Source organism: Staurois parvus, unplaced genomic scaffold (genome assembly GCF_062004578.1).
Source record: "Staurois parvus isolate SC_StPar_1 unplaced genomic scaffold, SC_StPar_1.0 ptg000152l, whole genome shotgun sequence".
Taxonomy (NCBI): Eukaryota; Metazoa; Chordata; class Amphibia; order Anura; family Ranidae; genus Staurois; species Staurois parvus.
In genome coordinates this window covers 2,071,876-2,090,048 of record NW_028317948.1, presented here as the reverse complement: position 1 = coordinate 2,090,048, position 18,173 = coordinate 2,071,876, and the positions used below count along the sequence as shown (strand labels likewise).

Here is an 18,173-nt window from a genome sequence, read left to right as displayed (position 1 = left end):
AGCCAGTCAGACGCCCGTAGTTCGCAAATCCAGAAGAAAGACCAGGTGAAGATGGAAGCCTCTGAAGTGGTGACAGCACACCGTTGGAGGGCTTAGTTTTAATGTAAGTCCTTCATAATGTGCTAGTCTGCGATGCAGATTAGCACATTAAGACATTACCTTGCAGGGGATTTTTTTTTTTTTTTTAGGTGCGGTTTACTACAGCTTTAAAGTGTAACTAAAGGCAAACTTTTTTTTTTGTTTCGGATAGAGAGCAGAGAGATTAGAACACCTGTCATTTTTTTCTTTTTTTTTAGCTTTCTGTGCCCCCTGTTAGAGAGATTCACCCTCTCTATTTGTCCTGTTCACCATTATCATCGAAAGTAAAATTAAAAGAAAATCACAAATTTTGTATTCACATCAAAACACTAATAGAGGTGAAATCTTCCAGTTGGGACACTAGTTCTGGAGACACATTGGGATTCACTTACATTGAAGGGATTTCTTGTCACTTCTTGTTTTGGCTATGAGACAGGAAGAGAGAGGAAATTTACCCAATGGGACACAAAGGGCAAAAAAATAAAAATAAAAAAAAATCCTGATGGGGGTTATAACTTTCTCATACTCTATCCAAAATGAAAAAAAAAGAAAAACAAGTTTTGCCTTAGTTACACTTTAACATAGCTTCCTTATGCTTTTGAAATGTTTTTGATATCCTGATACTCAACTTCCCAGTGTTACTTTTCTTTGCCTCTGGAGGTACAGAGAGAAAAGTTTACTTGTCATAGCTTCCCTACAATCCCTATTACTGCCAAGTCCAATTTCCGCCAGTGCATCTGAAGAAAAACAGACTATGAATGTTGCCCAGTGAGAAAACTGCTCAGTCAATGCCACTGTCACATAAGAATAAGTAAACTGTCAGATAAAATCCTTTGTCTGCAGGGTCCTTTGTTGGCTGAAGAATCCTCTGTCTGGCTTCTTCCAGGTGCTTTGGCATGATCAGGAGTTCAGGCACACAAGCACCACAGCGGAATTTCAAACTGAGCTGCGCATGCATAGCACAGTGTACATTTTACAGAACTCTGCAAGCAGGCAGGCAAGCTTACTTTATTGCAGAGGAGACATTGGGGTTGATTTATTAAAACTGGAGATTGCAAAATTTGGTGCAGATGTGCATGGTAGCCGTGCAACCCCACTGCATGTCTCTTCTGCAATAAATAGCCTACCTGCTCATAAGCTTTTCATATGTAACTTGAGTTCTGCTTTAGGCTTCCTAGACCAGGGGTCCTCAAACTACGGTCCGCGGGCCACATGCGACCTGCCGAGGACATTTATCCGGCCCGCTGGGCAGGGGCTTATCTGCCGCGAGGCAAGGGACTAAGGTTTGGCAGGTCGGGAGAGCTCGGCAGGGCTCGGGCGGGAGGCAGGAGGGCGGGATCAGCACTTCTAGAACAGGGGAAGGTAGGCTGGGCTTATGAACCCGCACCACTCACCTGGCCTCTCTGCAGCCAGCCGGCCATCTTTTCTGATCAGTGCATGCAACCGTCAAGGCCGGAGGGCGGAGCCTAGAGCTGACCATGAAGAGGGGGAGCAAGAGAGGAGACTTCATCGCTGCATGTCGGGTATCACGGCCACGGAACCCTAGATAAGTGCAATAGATGATCGATCTCCTCCCTCTCTCTTTCCCCCCTCTCTCCCTCCCCCCTTCCTCTCTATCTCTCCCCCCCCTCTCTATTTCTCCCCCCTCCTCTCTCTCTCCCTCCTCTCTCTCCTCTCCCCTCCTCTCTCTCTCTCTCTCCCCCCCATCCTCTCTCTCTCCCCTCATCTCCCCCCCCCTCTCTCTCTTTACATTGTACACAGATCTGACCCAACAAGGAGTACTGCATTTACCGAATATTTCGCTCCATAAGACAAACTTGGGGGGGAAATGTCTGTGCGTCTTATGGAGCGGCCGGCCCAGTATTTCCGGCGCCGTTGTATGCCCGCAGTCTCTGGTCATCTCATGTACTATGTCCGCAGTCTCTGGTCATCTCCTGTACTGTGTCCGCATTTGTTCATAGTTTTTTTTTTTTTAAACTATAGTCCGGCCCTCCAACGGTCTGAGGGACAGTGAGCTGGCTCCCTGTTTAAAAAGTTTGAGGACCCCTGTCCTAGACTAAAATAAACTTTTTCAGGAAAGCTGTTCCCAACTTTATGAAAGCCTTATGTACTGTATGTCTGTTGTACATGATGCTCTAAAGACTAGTGTATTCGTTTTAGCTTGCTGTGAGCAACACAAGATACATTTATTTATTTGCCTTGTGGGGTGATTTAGGTTTATTGCACAATTGTTGTGTGTAGGTCACAGGTCTAATATACAGTATGTTAATTCTGAAACCGAATCATGGATTTGTACATATTTATATAGGATACTTGCTGCAATTTGCAAGAATACTCACATAACAATGTGTCCCAGGTTCAGCAGATCTTGAATGGTTAGATGCCTGGACTCAATACCATTGTGTTGAATCCATTCCTCTGAGCTCTGAGAATCACTTTTCCCATTTTCTGTGTCTGTCACTCTCTGCATATCAGAAGGAATAATGCAATCATGTGTAATCACTCCTTGTGTTTGCAAATTACAAATCTTTGCACTAGAGGAAATGTTTGCTTTAATAAAGTATGTGTTATTCATGCTAAGCAATATTCTACCCCAGAGGCTTTCAATGGCTGCATTGATACCTTTCTTCAAAGCAGATCCCCCAAAGGATAGGAGTTATATTTAGTGCCCCCTTGGCCAGGTGTCCATAGGCTGAGAATTTACTCAGCAGTTTTGAGTAAAAATAATAATAATATCTCAGTGAATAATAATAATATTAATAATAATAATAATAATAACTCAATGAATAGATGAATGGGACACACTATTGCTCTATGGTGCTAGCAATTGAGCTCCAGCTGCATGAGCCAAAAGTGGGTAAACTGTACACAGTAGTCTATCACCAAAAATGCAAAAAACAATGATGATTGCTGTCACAAACTGGAAACCTTGATCAACCATAATGTGTTGATGGCTGCTTGCTTCCCCAAGCAGACCTGCAGCCAAGAACAATTTTGTCCCGGCCCTGTTGCCCATCCATGATCTCCAATCTATCTACTACAACGCCCAGCATCTAAGTGGATTATTAGCAAGCATAGAGCAAGGGAATTTACAGTATATGTCTATGTAAATATTGACTTTTAGAAAGTTGATATTAGCATTAGCACGATAAGGATGCAGGCTGTGCTGGATGAAGCATATCTAAAATAAAAGATGTCCTGACAGCTAAAGTGGAACTAAACCGTCCTATTCTTTACAGCCTAGGAAGTGGCCATTTTAGCATCTGTTTGGTCTGCAGTTGCCATGGTGCTGCACATGTGATCATTTATGACACCAACTATTTGATGATTTGACAGTTTGATTTAGAGTACAAGCAACTGTGATAGTTATCATTCATGGCATGCCTTGAATGTAATTGTATTGGAACATAATAAAATTGATGGGTTTAGTTCTGCTTTAATGCTTTCTGTTCTTGGCTAAAGTTTTTAGCTTACATAGTGGGATTTGACCACAAGTTCATTTTAAAGAGAAAACCAAAGCAATGCCTGCACAAGGTTAGCACTCCTGCCACCTGTGCCGTCAATCTCCATGAGCTTTCCAAGCAATAGTCAATGAAAAATCTTTTGATTCTGACATTTCTGGGTGTGTCAAGTAACTGGTCCCCATCTGAGCACTGTGATCGTTCCCTCTGGCCCCTACGTCACTACAGGGCACAGCAGTGATATATATTTCACATGGGAGAATGACTCAAAGAACATAGTGGGGGATCCAGCATCCAGAAGTATTCCAGATGCTGAAGATGATTCAATAGGTGTAGTCAGGGCCGTGGATAAGGGGGTACCACCAGTCCTCATGTACGGGGCCCAGGCCAGCAGGGAGACCCAGGCAGCTAGGTGAATTGGATGTGGGCACGAAGGGTGATTGGTATGGTGGGAGAGGGTAACTACTGGAACCTTCCTTCCTCTCCTTTCAGCAGCTGCAAGCACACAATCAGATCTTTCAGGATGGAGAGTGGGGGAAGGGTCCAGTAAATACGTCACATTTACCAGCCCCTTCCTTTCCCGAATGAACACAATAAGTGATCGGTACTAATTACTAACTGTGTACATTCATAACTGAAGTATAGCAAACTATATTTTTTTTTTTGCAAGGGGGGCCCTGTCAGGTTGGCTGTATGGGGCCCCATGGTTTCTAACAGCAGAATTGGGTGTAGTGTGTGAAGACAGCAGAGATCAGCAACAATGGCAGCAGGAGGAGGAAGTATTGACCCTTTCCAGGCACAGCTTTGATTTTCACTTTTAAAATACCAACAGAGTCACTTTCATACTGACAGATATTGACGGAAGTCATTTTTCAATTAGTTTGATATCAGTTAAAGGATCAGTATAGCAAAAAAAAAAGTGAAAATACCACAATGTTATTTAGGTTTATTGATTTTTTGTTCTAACAGAGGTTCTAAATTAAGTACTGTCAAATGCCTAAAAGAATCATGTGTTTCCTAAAGCAAACAATCACGTCATAGCCTAGATCAGCAAAATTAAACTATGCTGAGTCTGGCTGACAATGGTCTCCTATTTTGGCACATTTTTAATACATTATACCTTTTTCTCAGCTAGTAGAGTACCTAAATGAAGTGATGCTGGACAAGGGAGAAGAAAAGCAAGTGGCTTTGCTAAGAATGATGAGGGAGAGAAGAAAGAATAATGCGGAATGTAATCTAGACCACTAGAGGGCATGAGTCACTTCATTGAATCAAATATGGTGTAACATGTTATGTCAGACAGCTCATGTCTCCCCTGAAATCTGCATATAGCTAGGTATTATAAGGAATTTCTGCCTGAAAATCAGCATAATCTCAATTACAGCAGAGCTTATATGTTTCTGAATAAGTTATAAACATATACACTATTAGTAGCAATCTTATTGCTATTTTTTTTATTATGGTAATCATATATGTCCCCACTAGTGTTTGTGTCTGAGTTTGTGCATTCTGTATTGCTCACCAAAACGCAAAAAGATCTGAAGTAAGGGATCACCACTGCTGTGATAACTGAAAGTGGAACTACACTGCATTTGAGCACCACAAACACTATTTGGTTCATTTTTAATATTCAACGCAAACTCTCCCATCCATCCATCCATCCATCCATCCATCCATCTAACTCTCAATGCTTTATTTTGCAGATAAATCACTTTGAAAAACACCTACTAGCATTTCTTGCCATGGCCATCTTGAGTAAGGGCAGATGATTCATGAAGCATTTACTTCCTGAAATCAATCTGCCATGCTCAGGTATTTGGGTGGGAGGGTGTGCGTAGCAGAGAAAACCGCTCCTCCCCTCCTAAAGACTCCTGTCTCCTGTATGAAATTATTTGTCTAGGCATGGAAACCAGGAGGTAAATGTGAAAAAAAGGTTTAAAACAAAAAAAAATTATAATTATAATACACTTTCCTATCTATTTTCTAATGCTAGAAGCATAAGGATTAAAACCAGTAAATGTTGATTTAGAGAGTGAAGTTCTGCTTTAAGCTTAGTTCATTTTTGTTAAAATCAGCACCAGGGACAGTTCTCACATTGAATGAGGTGTCCCTTGTGCTGGTGGCTGCTTTGTTCTATTCCTGCCCTTTCCATCCCCCCCTCATTCCTAAATGCTGGACTATGTGGCAGCACAGTAACTTAGTGGTTAGCACTTCTGTGTGACAGCGCTAGGGGTGTCAGTTCAAATTCCGACCATGACACTACATGCAAAGAGTTTGCATGTTCTCCTTTGCTTGCATGGGTTTTGCAAATTTCAAAGACTTGTTAGTTGGCTCCTCTCTAAACTGGTCCAGGATATGTGAGACACGAACCTTAGATTTTAAGCTTCGTAAGGGCTGTGAATGTACAAAATATATATGAGGGGCGTTCAAGTCAAATCGGGACTTTTGAGTTTATATAATAAAAGAACAAATTTCAAGGAGTGGAAACTGCATTTATTTTTCAACATACTCCCCTGCTACATTTATACACTTATCCCAGTGTTTAACTAATGCATGGAAAGCTTCAGCATAGAAATATTTGTCAGGTCAAAATGCCTGAACAATCCTAGGACAGCCTGCTTCATTTCGGTGGTGAAATGCTGACCTCCAAGGAACTCTTTTAGGGGTCCAAACAGGTGGAAATCACTCAGGGCGAGATCCGGGCTGTAAGGGGGATGTGGAAATACCTCTCAGCTGAGTTGCTGTGATGTGCATGTAGTGTGGTGAGCAGTATGAGCTTGTGCGTTGTCCTAGAGAAACAGGACGCCTTTAGTAATCAAACCAGGTGTTTTTTTCTGCAGACGCATATGCACATCACTCAGAACACAACAGTAATATTCATTGTTGATAGTGGCACCAAAGGGTAGAAAATCCACATGAAAAACGCTACGTTTGTCCCAGAGAACACTTGCCATCACTTTAATCTCCCTGGCGGTATGATTATTTCAGATTTTTGGTGCTGAAAGCGGTACCATTATTTTGCATTGAAATATGTAGTTTTTTTATTGTAGGCTGTAATTTTTAGGAATAACTCACTGAAATCTGTCCGAACAAGAGTCTATTAAACATCCCGGGTATGATAAAATTTGAAACACAAAATCATAAATTATAATTTAATAAATAATCATAAAAAATAATAATATAATAATAATACATTTAATTCAATAATATAATCAAACCGAAAACACTGAAATTTGAAATAGAGCGCCAAGTTCGTACATTGCTGAGCAAAGTCGCAAAATCGTTTTCAGTGTCTGATGCCGAATTTCCCCACAAATCATTATCACTCAATTCTGCAAGTGGTTCTAATTTACTATCGCTGTTCTCTAGCTGGTCTAAACCCGATTTTGACCTAAAGGGACACTTTTTGGACGCCATGGACATTTCTCAGTTTGCAGGCAGAAAGAACAGACAAAATGCAGGCAGGGCACAGGACAAAGCACTAGGGACAATATGTATGTGAAATGGGTTGAAACAGCAATGTTTTACTATGTAAAATTTGTTTGGAAAAAAATGAAATTTTTGAAAATTTTCAAATTTCCCGCCGGAGGTGCCCGTACGTCCCGACGTCACAGGGACCGGAACACAGAAGCCGAATGCTGGCATCGGCCAGAGGAGATGGCCGGGGACGCTGCAGGGGACACATTGTGGGAGCGAAGGACAAGGTACGGTAAGTGCTGCAGGGACTCCCTATGCAGCGCCGCATGGTAAGCCCAAGTGTAGCTCGGGGTTACCGCTTTTGGAACTGACATTTTACCCCGAGCTACACTCGGGAATACCGCTAGGGAGGTTAACTGCAGGTGCAATTGTTCAAAATTTTTGTGGTGGAGGTGAGTCCGCATGCTTCCACTGATCTGATGCTTGTTTTGATTCTGGAATGAAATGATGTGCCCACACGCTGTTCCATGCACGCACTAACACTGTTGTCTGCCATCTTCATTAATGATCTCTGACTGGCCCATGACATGTGCGCCGCATATCAGTAAAAGGACACACTTGCCATTTACTACTGTGTGTAGTACCGCCGCACTAGCATCCCTTTTTATACCTGTAAAATTAATAGTCCCGATTTGACTTGAACACCCCTCGTAGATATATGTAAAGCACTATGTAAATTGTCAGTGCTATATAAATTCCTGTAATAAAGAAGTACTATCACTTCCCACAATGAAAAGCACTCTATGAATGGAGTGGATGAATGAAAGGTCCCCATTCTCCATTCATAGAACACTTTCAGCATGTCATTGCTGTGTACAGGCTGCTGCAGCTGTATTTGCATTTTGTTCATATTATATGATTTTACATCTCTGTGAACTCTGCAGGCAAGCACGATGTTGGAGTTATTGCGGGCCCTTGGAGTTATAGCCAGAACTTTTTTTTCAGCAGGACTGCATTAGTATGCACCTCCAGCTCTGACTTTTTTTTACAGTATAGTGGCGGGGGGTGCTTTGGCATGCTGGAGGGTCTTTTGATGGTGACTGCTGGGAGATCTATTGCTGTTGGAGGGGGGGGTGTAGAGTTGCTGGGGGGGGTCTATTGTTGCTGGGGGGTCTATTTTTGTGGGGGGGAGACTATTGTTGCTGGCTGCTGGATGGTCTATGGATGCTGGCTGCTGGAGGATCTATTGTTGCACCTATTCTCTGGAAAAATAGCCCTGGATACAGCTGGCCAAAATGCCATGTGGGGGTTAGCTTTTTGCACCCAAAACAGGCAGACTTACATATATACTCAGTTGTTCTAATTCCCTATTTACTGGTGATCTGTGTGTTTTGACAGCCTCCCCAATTAATGATTCTCTGTGAGCAAACATCATCCTTACCAGCAGATCATGTGTTTGATTGACATGCGTCACCAGTAATCCTTCATCATACTTCATGTTGTTGACTTTCACATCCTGCCATGAAGGCTTTGCTCTTATGGGAACTGACTTCAAGCCTTCTTCTGGTTCCTGGCTTAATGTAACACAAAACCATTACATGTAAACATGTACCATCAGTTTTTCATTTAATCACAATGAATAATTCATGTACAGATTCAATATGCATGGCAATCCAAGCTTCTGATATAAAGTGCACAATATAAATGACACTATCACACTGCTAGAGCAATAAATTCATGGTAATCAGCACATGATATATATGTCTTTCTCTTCTATACAGGAAGATCCAATAGATAATAATTCTGATTTATAAATAGAGCAAGAGTATAACTAAAGGCAAAAATGTTTTCTTTTAGATTTTTTTTTTAGATATTGTAGCCAAGGATGCAGATAATCGAGCAGTAGGAAGGGGGGGGGGGGGGGTAGGGGAGGCATCAGGGGTCTAATAGAGCCCTGATGTCTTCATAAAGAGGACTTGTCACCTGCTATGTTATCAATAGGCAGATTTTTAGCCCCTTGTGATAGCAATAAAGTTAAATAAAAAAGTATTTACAAATTGTAAAAAAATTTTTTTAATAACAAAAATAATACAAATATTAAGCCTGGGTTCACACTGATGCGGTGCGGAATTCGCAGCATTTTCTGTGCAAATTCCGCACTGCATCACAATCGCACCCTGTTCATGCGAACCGCTGCGGGTGTGTATGCTAAGTTAACAACACCCCACAATCAGTCTGCAAAACTCTGTGCGATGTGCAGAATCGCATCACATGGGTGTGAATACCCATGTGATCTGTGATTCTAGTGAGGACCAAAAAAGGGTTCTGCACCTTTTTGGTGTGGATGCTGTGCAATTTGAACCATACAAAATGTATGGCTCCAATCGCACCGCACACAATTCGCATGTGATTTGCACAGGAATGCAGTGCGGTTCCTGTGCGAATAACATGCGAAATACCGCAGCGTATATGTGTGAACCCAGCCTGAAAGCATTTTGCATATGCACATATATGCAAAAGGAAACACAAGCACAAGTCCTGCATGTGTATGTAAACAGCGTACAGTATGTGAGGCATCACATGTGTGGCACTGATAAACTGCTAAGGCTTTTAAAACATCAACTATGAAAATAGATACTGAAATTTTTTTGCCATTTCACAGGCGCACACAGTGTTGAGTCTTGGTTTGTTTAGTATCCATTTACTCAATGCAACTGCATCTTATTAATTTTACCAAAAAATTGGTTATTATTTTGTGTTTGTGTGTACTAAAACTCCTGAAAAATGTGTGTACTAAAATTCCTGAAAAATATGCATTTATTAACCAATTCAATACCGGGCAATTTTACACCTTCCTGCCCAGGCCAGTTTTCAGGTTTCAGCGCTCTCACACTTTGAATGACAATTGCGCGGTCATACAACATTGTACCCAAACTAAAATTTTATCATTTTCTTCACACAACTAGAGCTTTCTTTTGGTGGTATTTAATCACCGTTGGAGTTTTTATTTTTTGCTAAATTAACAAAAAAAGACCAAAAATTTTGACAAAAAAAAAAGTTTTTCTTTGTTTCTGTTATAAAAGTTTGCAAATAAATAATTGTTCTTCATAAATTTAGGCCGAGATGTATTCTGCTACATGTCTTTGGTGAAAATAACCCAAATTAGGATGCGATTTTTTAGTTTGTAGGAAGGTTATAGAGTTCACAAACTATGGTATAGATCTGAAAAGTACTGACAGCCAATCTAATTTCTTGAGGTCCAAGAATGTCAGAACAGTACAGATATCCCCCAAATTACCCCTTTTTGCAAAGTAGACAGTCCGACATACTTCATAAGAGGCATGGCGAGTTTTTTGAAGTTGTATTTATTTTGTCATAATTTTTCGGAAAATTAAAAAAATTAGTTTCACTATTTTGTTTTTACATATTGTCACCAGTGCAGTACAGCGTCATCATATAACTGGCATGGCGGCGATCAGGGACACTGACTGGTGACAGTATGAAAAAAAAAATTATATATATATATATTTTTATTATTATTATTTTTTTTTTATTAAATTTTCTTTCTTTTTTTAAGATTTGTTTTTCATATTTCACTATGACCAAAGTAGTACAATGTTACCATAGTAACATTGTACTACTTTGGGGAAGTGATCAGTATTTTTTTTTTTTTTTAATATAATTTGCTTATAGCAAAGAATTACTTTGCTATAAGCAAGCATTTACCTGAATGACATTGATTCATTCAGGGTTTTTTTTTTTTGTGCTTAGCTGTGATTTGGCCACAGCTAATCACATGACATGTGCATGTGATTAGCTGTGACCATTCACAGCTAGGCAGTAGTATACAATGGATGGCATGAATGAAGCCATCCAATGTATACAACTGTCATGTGACCTGCTGTGATTGGTCACAGCAGGTCACATGGTACCGGCAACGGGGCCGATACTCAGATCTGTCATCGGCCGTGTCCGGTGACAGATCGCGCCGCTGCGCCGTTCTGCAGGAGCACAATCTGCGCATGTGCGGGAGGACGCCATATGGCGTCCACCCGGAACGCTGAAGACATTTGCCGCCCGCCATTCGGCCATAGGGCGGGTGGCAAATGGTTAAATAGCTGTGAAAGGTTTGAGTGACATAAAAAAAATTGCAACAACCACCATTTTATTATGCTTTCAGAAAATAAATAATGTTTGGGAGGGGGTCTAAGTACTTTTCTAGCAGAAAATGCTGATTTTAACATATGTGAAAAATCAAAAAATTGCCTTAGACACAAAGTGGTTATTATGAATTATGTGAAGGATAAATCACACTCCTGCAGCTTATATAGCATTCAGGGACTCTAAAAGCGAAATCTCCCCCAGGACCATGCTTTGCTTGACAAATAAGCACACAACTCTCACTGGTATCAATGTTTATTCTCATGGTGTGTCCAGCAGGGGACGTATTACAACCCTGCTTGGCACAAAGCCTGAATGACTAGGCTACAGTGACGTGGCAGTGTTAGGGTCTAGAGAGGAACCACTGGGTCCATTTATTGCTATAAAGTTTTGTAACCTACATCAAATTAGAATGAAGTTACAAGGCATAGATGCCTTTAACACACATGGGTAAATGTTCTGTTTAACTAACTTTTGTGTTACAATAAAAATATATTGCGCCAAAGGGGGCTACACATTAGAACGGCCCCTCACCGCCCAGGCACACTATATCACCCAGCACCCTTTGAAGATGTGCCTGACACCCTGCACCCCATCCTTGGCTCCCCTGGAATCCTGCAGACCTGTCTGGAGCATCAGAAAGGCGAGGATCATCGGGTCCCTGGTCCTTATCTCCAAAGGCACTGCTCCATGTGTGGGGGAAGATGGCAGCCACCACTATCTCACGGTCTGAGTGAGTAACCCCGGCCTGCAGCTACAATCTAAGCCCGCACTCCTGCCCAGCATACCTCTGTCCACCCCACAGCTGAGCTCCAGACTGCCACCCATTCCCAGCAACACCGCCTGTTGAGGTGGGACCGGGCCTCTGCTTTCTCGGCCGCTCCTGCATGCCAGCCCCCGGCTTCCTGTGCTTCCATAGCCACACAGGCCTGACAAGAGACCGCCACAGTCAGCGGGTGGACCGAGGAGGGAACTGTTAACCTCCCCATAGGGGCCTGGCAACTACTGCAGCCCACTACCTTCCTGGGCCAGGCCTCCTACATAGGCGGGAAAGGATGGATGTCCCTGCCATCATTGCGGTCCCTCCACCCCACAGGCCGGCAGTGTCCTGCCTGCTCCTACCACCTGGGATCCCCTGCTCTCCTGCCATAGCCTGATCTGGCTCCTGTCTACCCTTGAACCCTAGTTCCTGCCTGTCGCCTGTCTCCTGCAAGCCCTGGAGGGTGACACTCCTTGTAAGCCACGGGAAACCTGTGCCATCTGACCCCCTGGGAATCCAGGGCCTCCTGCCCACCTGGTTAAACCAAGGTCCTGACCCCAGCACCAGCTTAATTTTCAGCGCTTTTCCTAATATCATAGGATCTTGTTGCCTCTGGCTCTGTATTACAAGCCTTGACACTCCTCAGGGCAACCCTTCTTAACGACCACTACTGTCTCCGGATGGATCCTCCTCCAGGTACCCCTGGTTCCCTCTGGGACCATGGGGAAATATTCCACTACTACCACAGCCAAACCAACCAAATTCATGGCAGACTCCTCTAAGATCCCAGCTGCTCCTGCTGCTAGGCCTCCACCTAAAATGGTCTTTCCACAACCTTCACCTAAACAGCCAATCTCGTCCCAAGAGCTTTTATCCAAACTGGACGACTTCTCTAACGACAGTCTTTCTGCTGCACAAATTGCAGATCCCACTGGGGCGACAGCCTTAGATTTAGCTCTTATTGAAAAGTTTAAACTTCTCCTTCAACAAGAATTGAATACTGAAACAGAACAACTCACTACAAAGATCACTCTCGAAATAAGGGACATAAGATCCCGTATCAATGATCTTGAACACAAAATGAATGATGCAATTTTGGTGATCGACAGCCATGAACAAGATATTGACACTGTAAAATTGGATCTTGCTTCCACCCTCCAGAAACTTGAGGACTTAGAGAACCGTAGTAGGAGAGGTAACTTCAGGATTAGGGGCCTTCCTGAATCCATAGAGGATTTAAATTCAACAGTCACCACCTTGCTCTAGGAGCTCAATTGGAAGACTGGAATTTGATCGGATCCACAGGGCCCTAGGCCCAAAAAGGCCTGATGGTCCCCTGTCACATAATAGTCAAGCCTACTTTTTATAAAACCAGGAAGGCTGCCATGAAAGCAGCCTGGTCTAAAAGGGAGCTGCTTTTTCAATCTCACAAATACCAAGTGTTTTCTGATCTGGCTCCATGAACACCCCTGAGATGCAAGGAATTAAAGCCCTTTGTCCAGATGTTACAAAACCGTCACATTAAACATAAAGATTGAATTCCTATCATCTTACCATCTTTTTCTTTCTGCGCTCTCATTTTTGGGGCCAGTCCACCATTTGTGGACCCCAATCGCCTACCACTAAAAGGCTCCAGTACAGCTTCATGGATTTTAACATGCTAGTCTCTACGCATGTCCTGACTACGGTGGTCTTGGATTCCCGTCCCTCAATATACAAACTGTGTTTTTATTTACTTCTGGGAGCTCGCTGTACCCTTGGGGACCTTCTAGTACTTTACAACCCTCTATTTGCTCCAATCCGTAGGAGTTGTCCCACAAAACCTTACTGCTCAACCAACCTAAGATTATAATCATTAGATTACTCTTGATCATGGGCGCTGGACCCTGTTAACTATTTAGCCTCCTGGCCCCACTTGGATGGGCAGTGACCTCCCATATCTTTTCACTGGTATTATTTGCATCTGCTCAGGAATCCATAAGTGTGTCTTAACATTCACATGCTTTCCTCCCTCATTACCCCCCCATTTTTTTTCTTTCCTCTTCTCTCTCCCCCTTCCTTCTTTCCTCCCTTTCCCCAAAGTCAGGGAATAGTTTTGCTACTTTTATCCAACATGTTTCATGATTATATACTGCAAGGTGAGCTCAGTCGGTCCCAGCAACCCCCAGTTATGGCAGTGCATATGTTCCCCGCCGTAGATTGCTTAGACAATTTTTTTCTGGCATCCCTGCAGTTGAGCCCCCCATCCCTTCTCTTACTGTATTCTCCCTCCCAGTTTCTTTTTTTCTTGATTTCCTTGAACGTTGAAATGTCTACCATATTTGCACCTGGATCCCTATTGTGTCTTCTAGCCGCTTTACCTTCTCTCCACCATGATGGCTATCTCCAGGCAACAAATGAGATCTGCACAATACTTACCGTGCTTCTTGTCAAATTCCTTGGGGTGTCTACTTTCCAAAAAGGGGTCATTTGGGGGGGGGGTTAGGTGCTATTCTGGTGTGTCAGGGCCTCCGAAACTGTGATAGGTAGTGAGGAAGTGTAATGAGGAAATAAAGCCCTTTAAAAGCCTGAAGGTGCTTATTGGATTTTGGGGACCTGTACTGCCAAAACGTCTCTCACATGTGGTACCCCCATACTCGGGAGAAGTAGCAGAATGTATTTTGGGGAGTAATTCCACATATACCCATGGCATGTGTGAGTAGTAAATCATTTAAGTGACAAAGTGGTAAAAAAATAAATTCTTCTATTGATTCAACATGCCTCCCAGCAAATAGTTTGGGGTGTCTACTTTCCAAAAAGGGGTGGTTTTGGGGGGTGGGGGCGTTTTATGCCCAGCATTAGAAGTTTATGCCACACATCATTCACTCTAACCACCTGAAGGTCAAGCCTTTTCTGACACTTTTTGTTCACATGAAAAAAAATCTGTATTTTTTGCTAGGAAATTAATTTAAACCCCCAAACATTATATATATTTTTAAAGCAGACACCCTAGTAAATAAAGTGCTGGGTACTACAATTTTTTATGGCACATAGTACTCGTGCAGCGATTGTTCAAACTCCAATTTATTTTTAAAAATACACTTTTTTTACTTTTAATGCACAAATACCAAGCCAAGGCTTGTGCAGACAGGTGTGCGCGCACAGGAGGGACAAGTTTTTTATTTATTTTTTTTAAGTTATTTTGATTTTTTTAATTCTTTTTTACACTGTACCTTTCATTTTTTTTTTTTTTTGATCACTTTTGATGCTATCACAGGGAATACAAATATCCCCTATAACTTCAATGGGCATTGTCATATATTCTTTTTTCAGAAATCTGGAGTCTATCAGACTCTGGATATCTCCTCTGCCCTTACATTATCTAATCAAACCAAAATCGGTGTGATCAGATGCTTTCTAAATTTACAAATGGCGCTGTTTATATCCTGCAAAACTGAAGTGATGAAATGCTTGTAGCTTCCGAATTCTTAGACTATAGAGATGATTGGCACCACTCTGGTCTCCAATCAGCTCTATGGTCAGCTGGCAGAAACACTGGCTGCATTCTCAGGTTCCCTGATGGCATGGGACTGCCCGAGAAGGCCGTGGAAGGCAGCGGGGGAGGGGGGCATCATCTCCCGCTGCCTGTAAAAGAAATCCTGCAGCTAATCAACCACTAGGATTGCTTTTACATGAAAGCTGATCGCCGGCTGAAAAAAATGATACCAGGATGATGCCTGCAGCTGTAGGCATCATCCTGGTATAACCATTCAAAGTCCAGCGATGTACCAGTACATCGCTGATCCTTGTTGGTTATATATGCTATGTTCTTTTTTTTTTGTATGCAGCCTGTGGACTGAATGAAAAAAAGAGAAGAAATCTCTTCCAAAAAAAGTGTGTGGTATGCCCGCCATTAGAATATACCACCCTGCATCCACCCACTTCTAATGGTTGGCACATATTAGGTCACACTTTGCCACAAGCGCCAGTTCCAAGATTGAACAAATGTTTAAATAGTGGCACGCTTGAATAAAAATTGTCCAAGTATAATTGGTACCCCATATGGAAAAAGGATGACAACAAGTCCCAAACTGTCTTGCCACTGCTCCCCATGTAGTCTGGGCATCCGGGGGGCTCCTTGTGACTATCTTTTCCATCGTAAATCCGAAACGTATAAGTATAGCCTGTTGTCCTCTCACAGGTCTTCTACATCTTGACCCCATATCTGGCACGCTTGCTGGGGAGAAATTGTTTGAATGCAAGGCGGCCAGAAAAATTAATGAGGGACTCATCAATGCAGATGTTTTGCTGGGGAGTATAGACATCTGCTAATTTTTGGTTAAGGTGATTTGCGAGGGGCTGAATTTTGTGGAGCCAATCAAATTCAGGGTTACCCGGAGGATGACAGAGTATATTGTCATTGAAATGCATAAAACACATTATACTCTCATATCTATGCTTGGCCATGGCAGCAGAGAACACGGGCATATGATGAATTGGGTCTGTGGACCAATACAACCGCAATTCATTTTTTTTTAGTAATGCCCATGTTGAGGGTTAGACCCAAAAAAAATGTAAATTCGAAAACCGTAATGAGTTTCCATGTGACTGGTCTGGCAAGGTTTGAATTTGGGTTGGCGGCGATAAATTGTTGTCCATATAAATTGCTTTGATCCACAATCAACGCATACAGATATTCCATGAAAAACAGCTCCAAAAATCAAGGGGAGTAGTTAAATTTGCTATTTCCACCTGAATTCTGGGTTGGGCAGTGAATGGGGGAAGTACAGGTGCTGCAGAATTTGTGGGCTGTCAATTGGGATTTGCAAGCACATCCGGAAGGATACTAGGAGCTCTACGGGTCTGTGTGCGAATTCTTTGTGGTTGCGGAACAATACTTGTGCTTGCCACCGCACCAGCTTGTACTGCACTTATGGGACTCACCACGTCGCCAAGTCATACTGCAGTGCTGATATTATTATTATTATACAGGATTTATATAGCGCAAACAGTTTGCTGAGCGCTACAATATAACGGAAGGCAATACAGCAACAATACAGTTCAATACAAGAGTGTTAGGAGGGCCTGATCCTGGGAGCTTACAATCTAAGAGATATGTGAAAGACCAGGATGTACTAGGCCACTAGTACTCGCCAGTTCACCAAAAGGTAGCGTGGCACTAGTACTGGCACTCTGCTGCATATGAGAGTCATCAAAATTTACTGACAAGTGCTAACAGAGATCAGGCCTGATTCTGCAAAAACTGCGGTTTTGTGTGTAATGTATCAAGTGACAGTGACCTACTGACACTGCACTTGCTGGGGGAGAAGGGGGGTAAGCGTAGGTGCTGGGGCTGATCCGGCTAACGATGCATTTTTGGGGACACCATACTAATGTGAACGCTGGTATAGTGCTGATCTGATCAAAGATATTGATCCGTTCAGACAATATACTAGCAATGGAGGTTTATTGTGCATGAGCGTGTTCCTGGCAATCAAGGGGTTAAATGTGATGCCTGGTGTACTGACAGGCAATCTGACGCTATCTGGGAGGGGCGTGAAAACCATGGGAGCGGAAATCATGTATATATATATATATATATATATATATATGTGTGTGTGATTTTGTGCACCCGTGCCCCCCTGTAGCAGTATTTCTGCTATACGGCAGTCAGGAAGCGGTTACAGAAGCGGTTTGTGTTATGTTGCTGCATTACTTTAACTGACAATTGCGCGGTCATGCAACACTACAGCCAAATTAAATTTATGTCCTTTTTTTCCCACAAATTGAGCTTTCTTTCGGTGGTATTTGATCACCTGTGCGGTTTTTATTTTTTGCGCTATAAAATAAAAAAGGCTGACAATTTTGAGAAAAAAACTATATTTTGGACTTTGTGCTATAAAATATGTCCAGTAAATAAATTTAAAAATCAAATTTCATCATAAATTTTGGCCAAAATGTATTCTGTGAAATGTCTTTGCTAAAAAAAAATCCCAATACATGTAAATTAATTGGTTTACGTGAAAGTTATAGTGTTTACAAATGGCGGGATAGATACTGTATTTAAAAATTTTTTTATACTAATAATGGCGGCGATCAGCGACTTATGGCGGAGATCAGCGACTTATGGCGGCGATCAGCGAACATTCTGACACTGGTGGGAACTGACTTGGGGTCACTGACATCCCCAGTGATCAGTGCAAAAAAAAAAAACACTGACACTGTACTAATGGCACTGGGGAGGAAGGGGTTAACTTTTTTTAAGGAATTAAAGGGTTAATTGTGTGAGGGGAGTGTCTTACTAGGGGGCGGGGGGT

The 18,173-nt window shown here is 42.4% G+C and overlaps 1 protein-coding gene across 2 annotated transcripts in view; it reads right to left on the bottom strand.

Annotated features, from left to right (window-relative positions):
* The window catches only part of VWA3A (von Willebrand factor A domain containing 3A), a 149,145-nt gene that overhangs the window by 112,983 nt on the left and 17,989 nt on the right, over positions 1-18,173 (bottom strand). The window contains exons 3-4 of one of the 2 annotated variants that reach the window (XM_089674793.1): positions 8,398-8,530; positions 2,418-2,542 (exon numbers count right to left, since the gene is read on the bottom strand). In XM_089674793.1, the coding sequence (XP_089530919.1) occupies positions 2,418-2,542; positions 8,398-8,530 (258 nt within the window). The remainder of the gene's footprint in view (positions 1-2,417; positions 2,543-8,397; positions 8,531-18,173) is intronic. The other variant, XM_089674794.1, reaches the window with a different exon arrangement.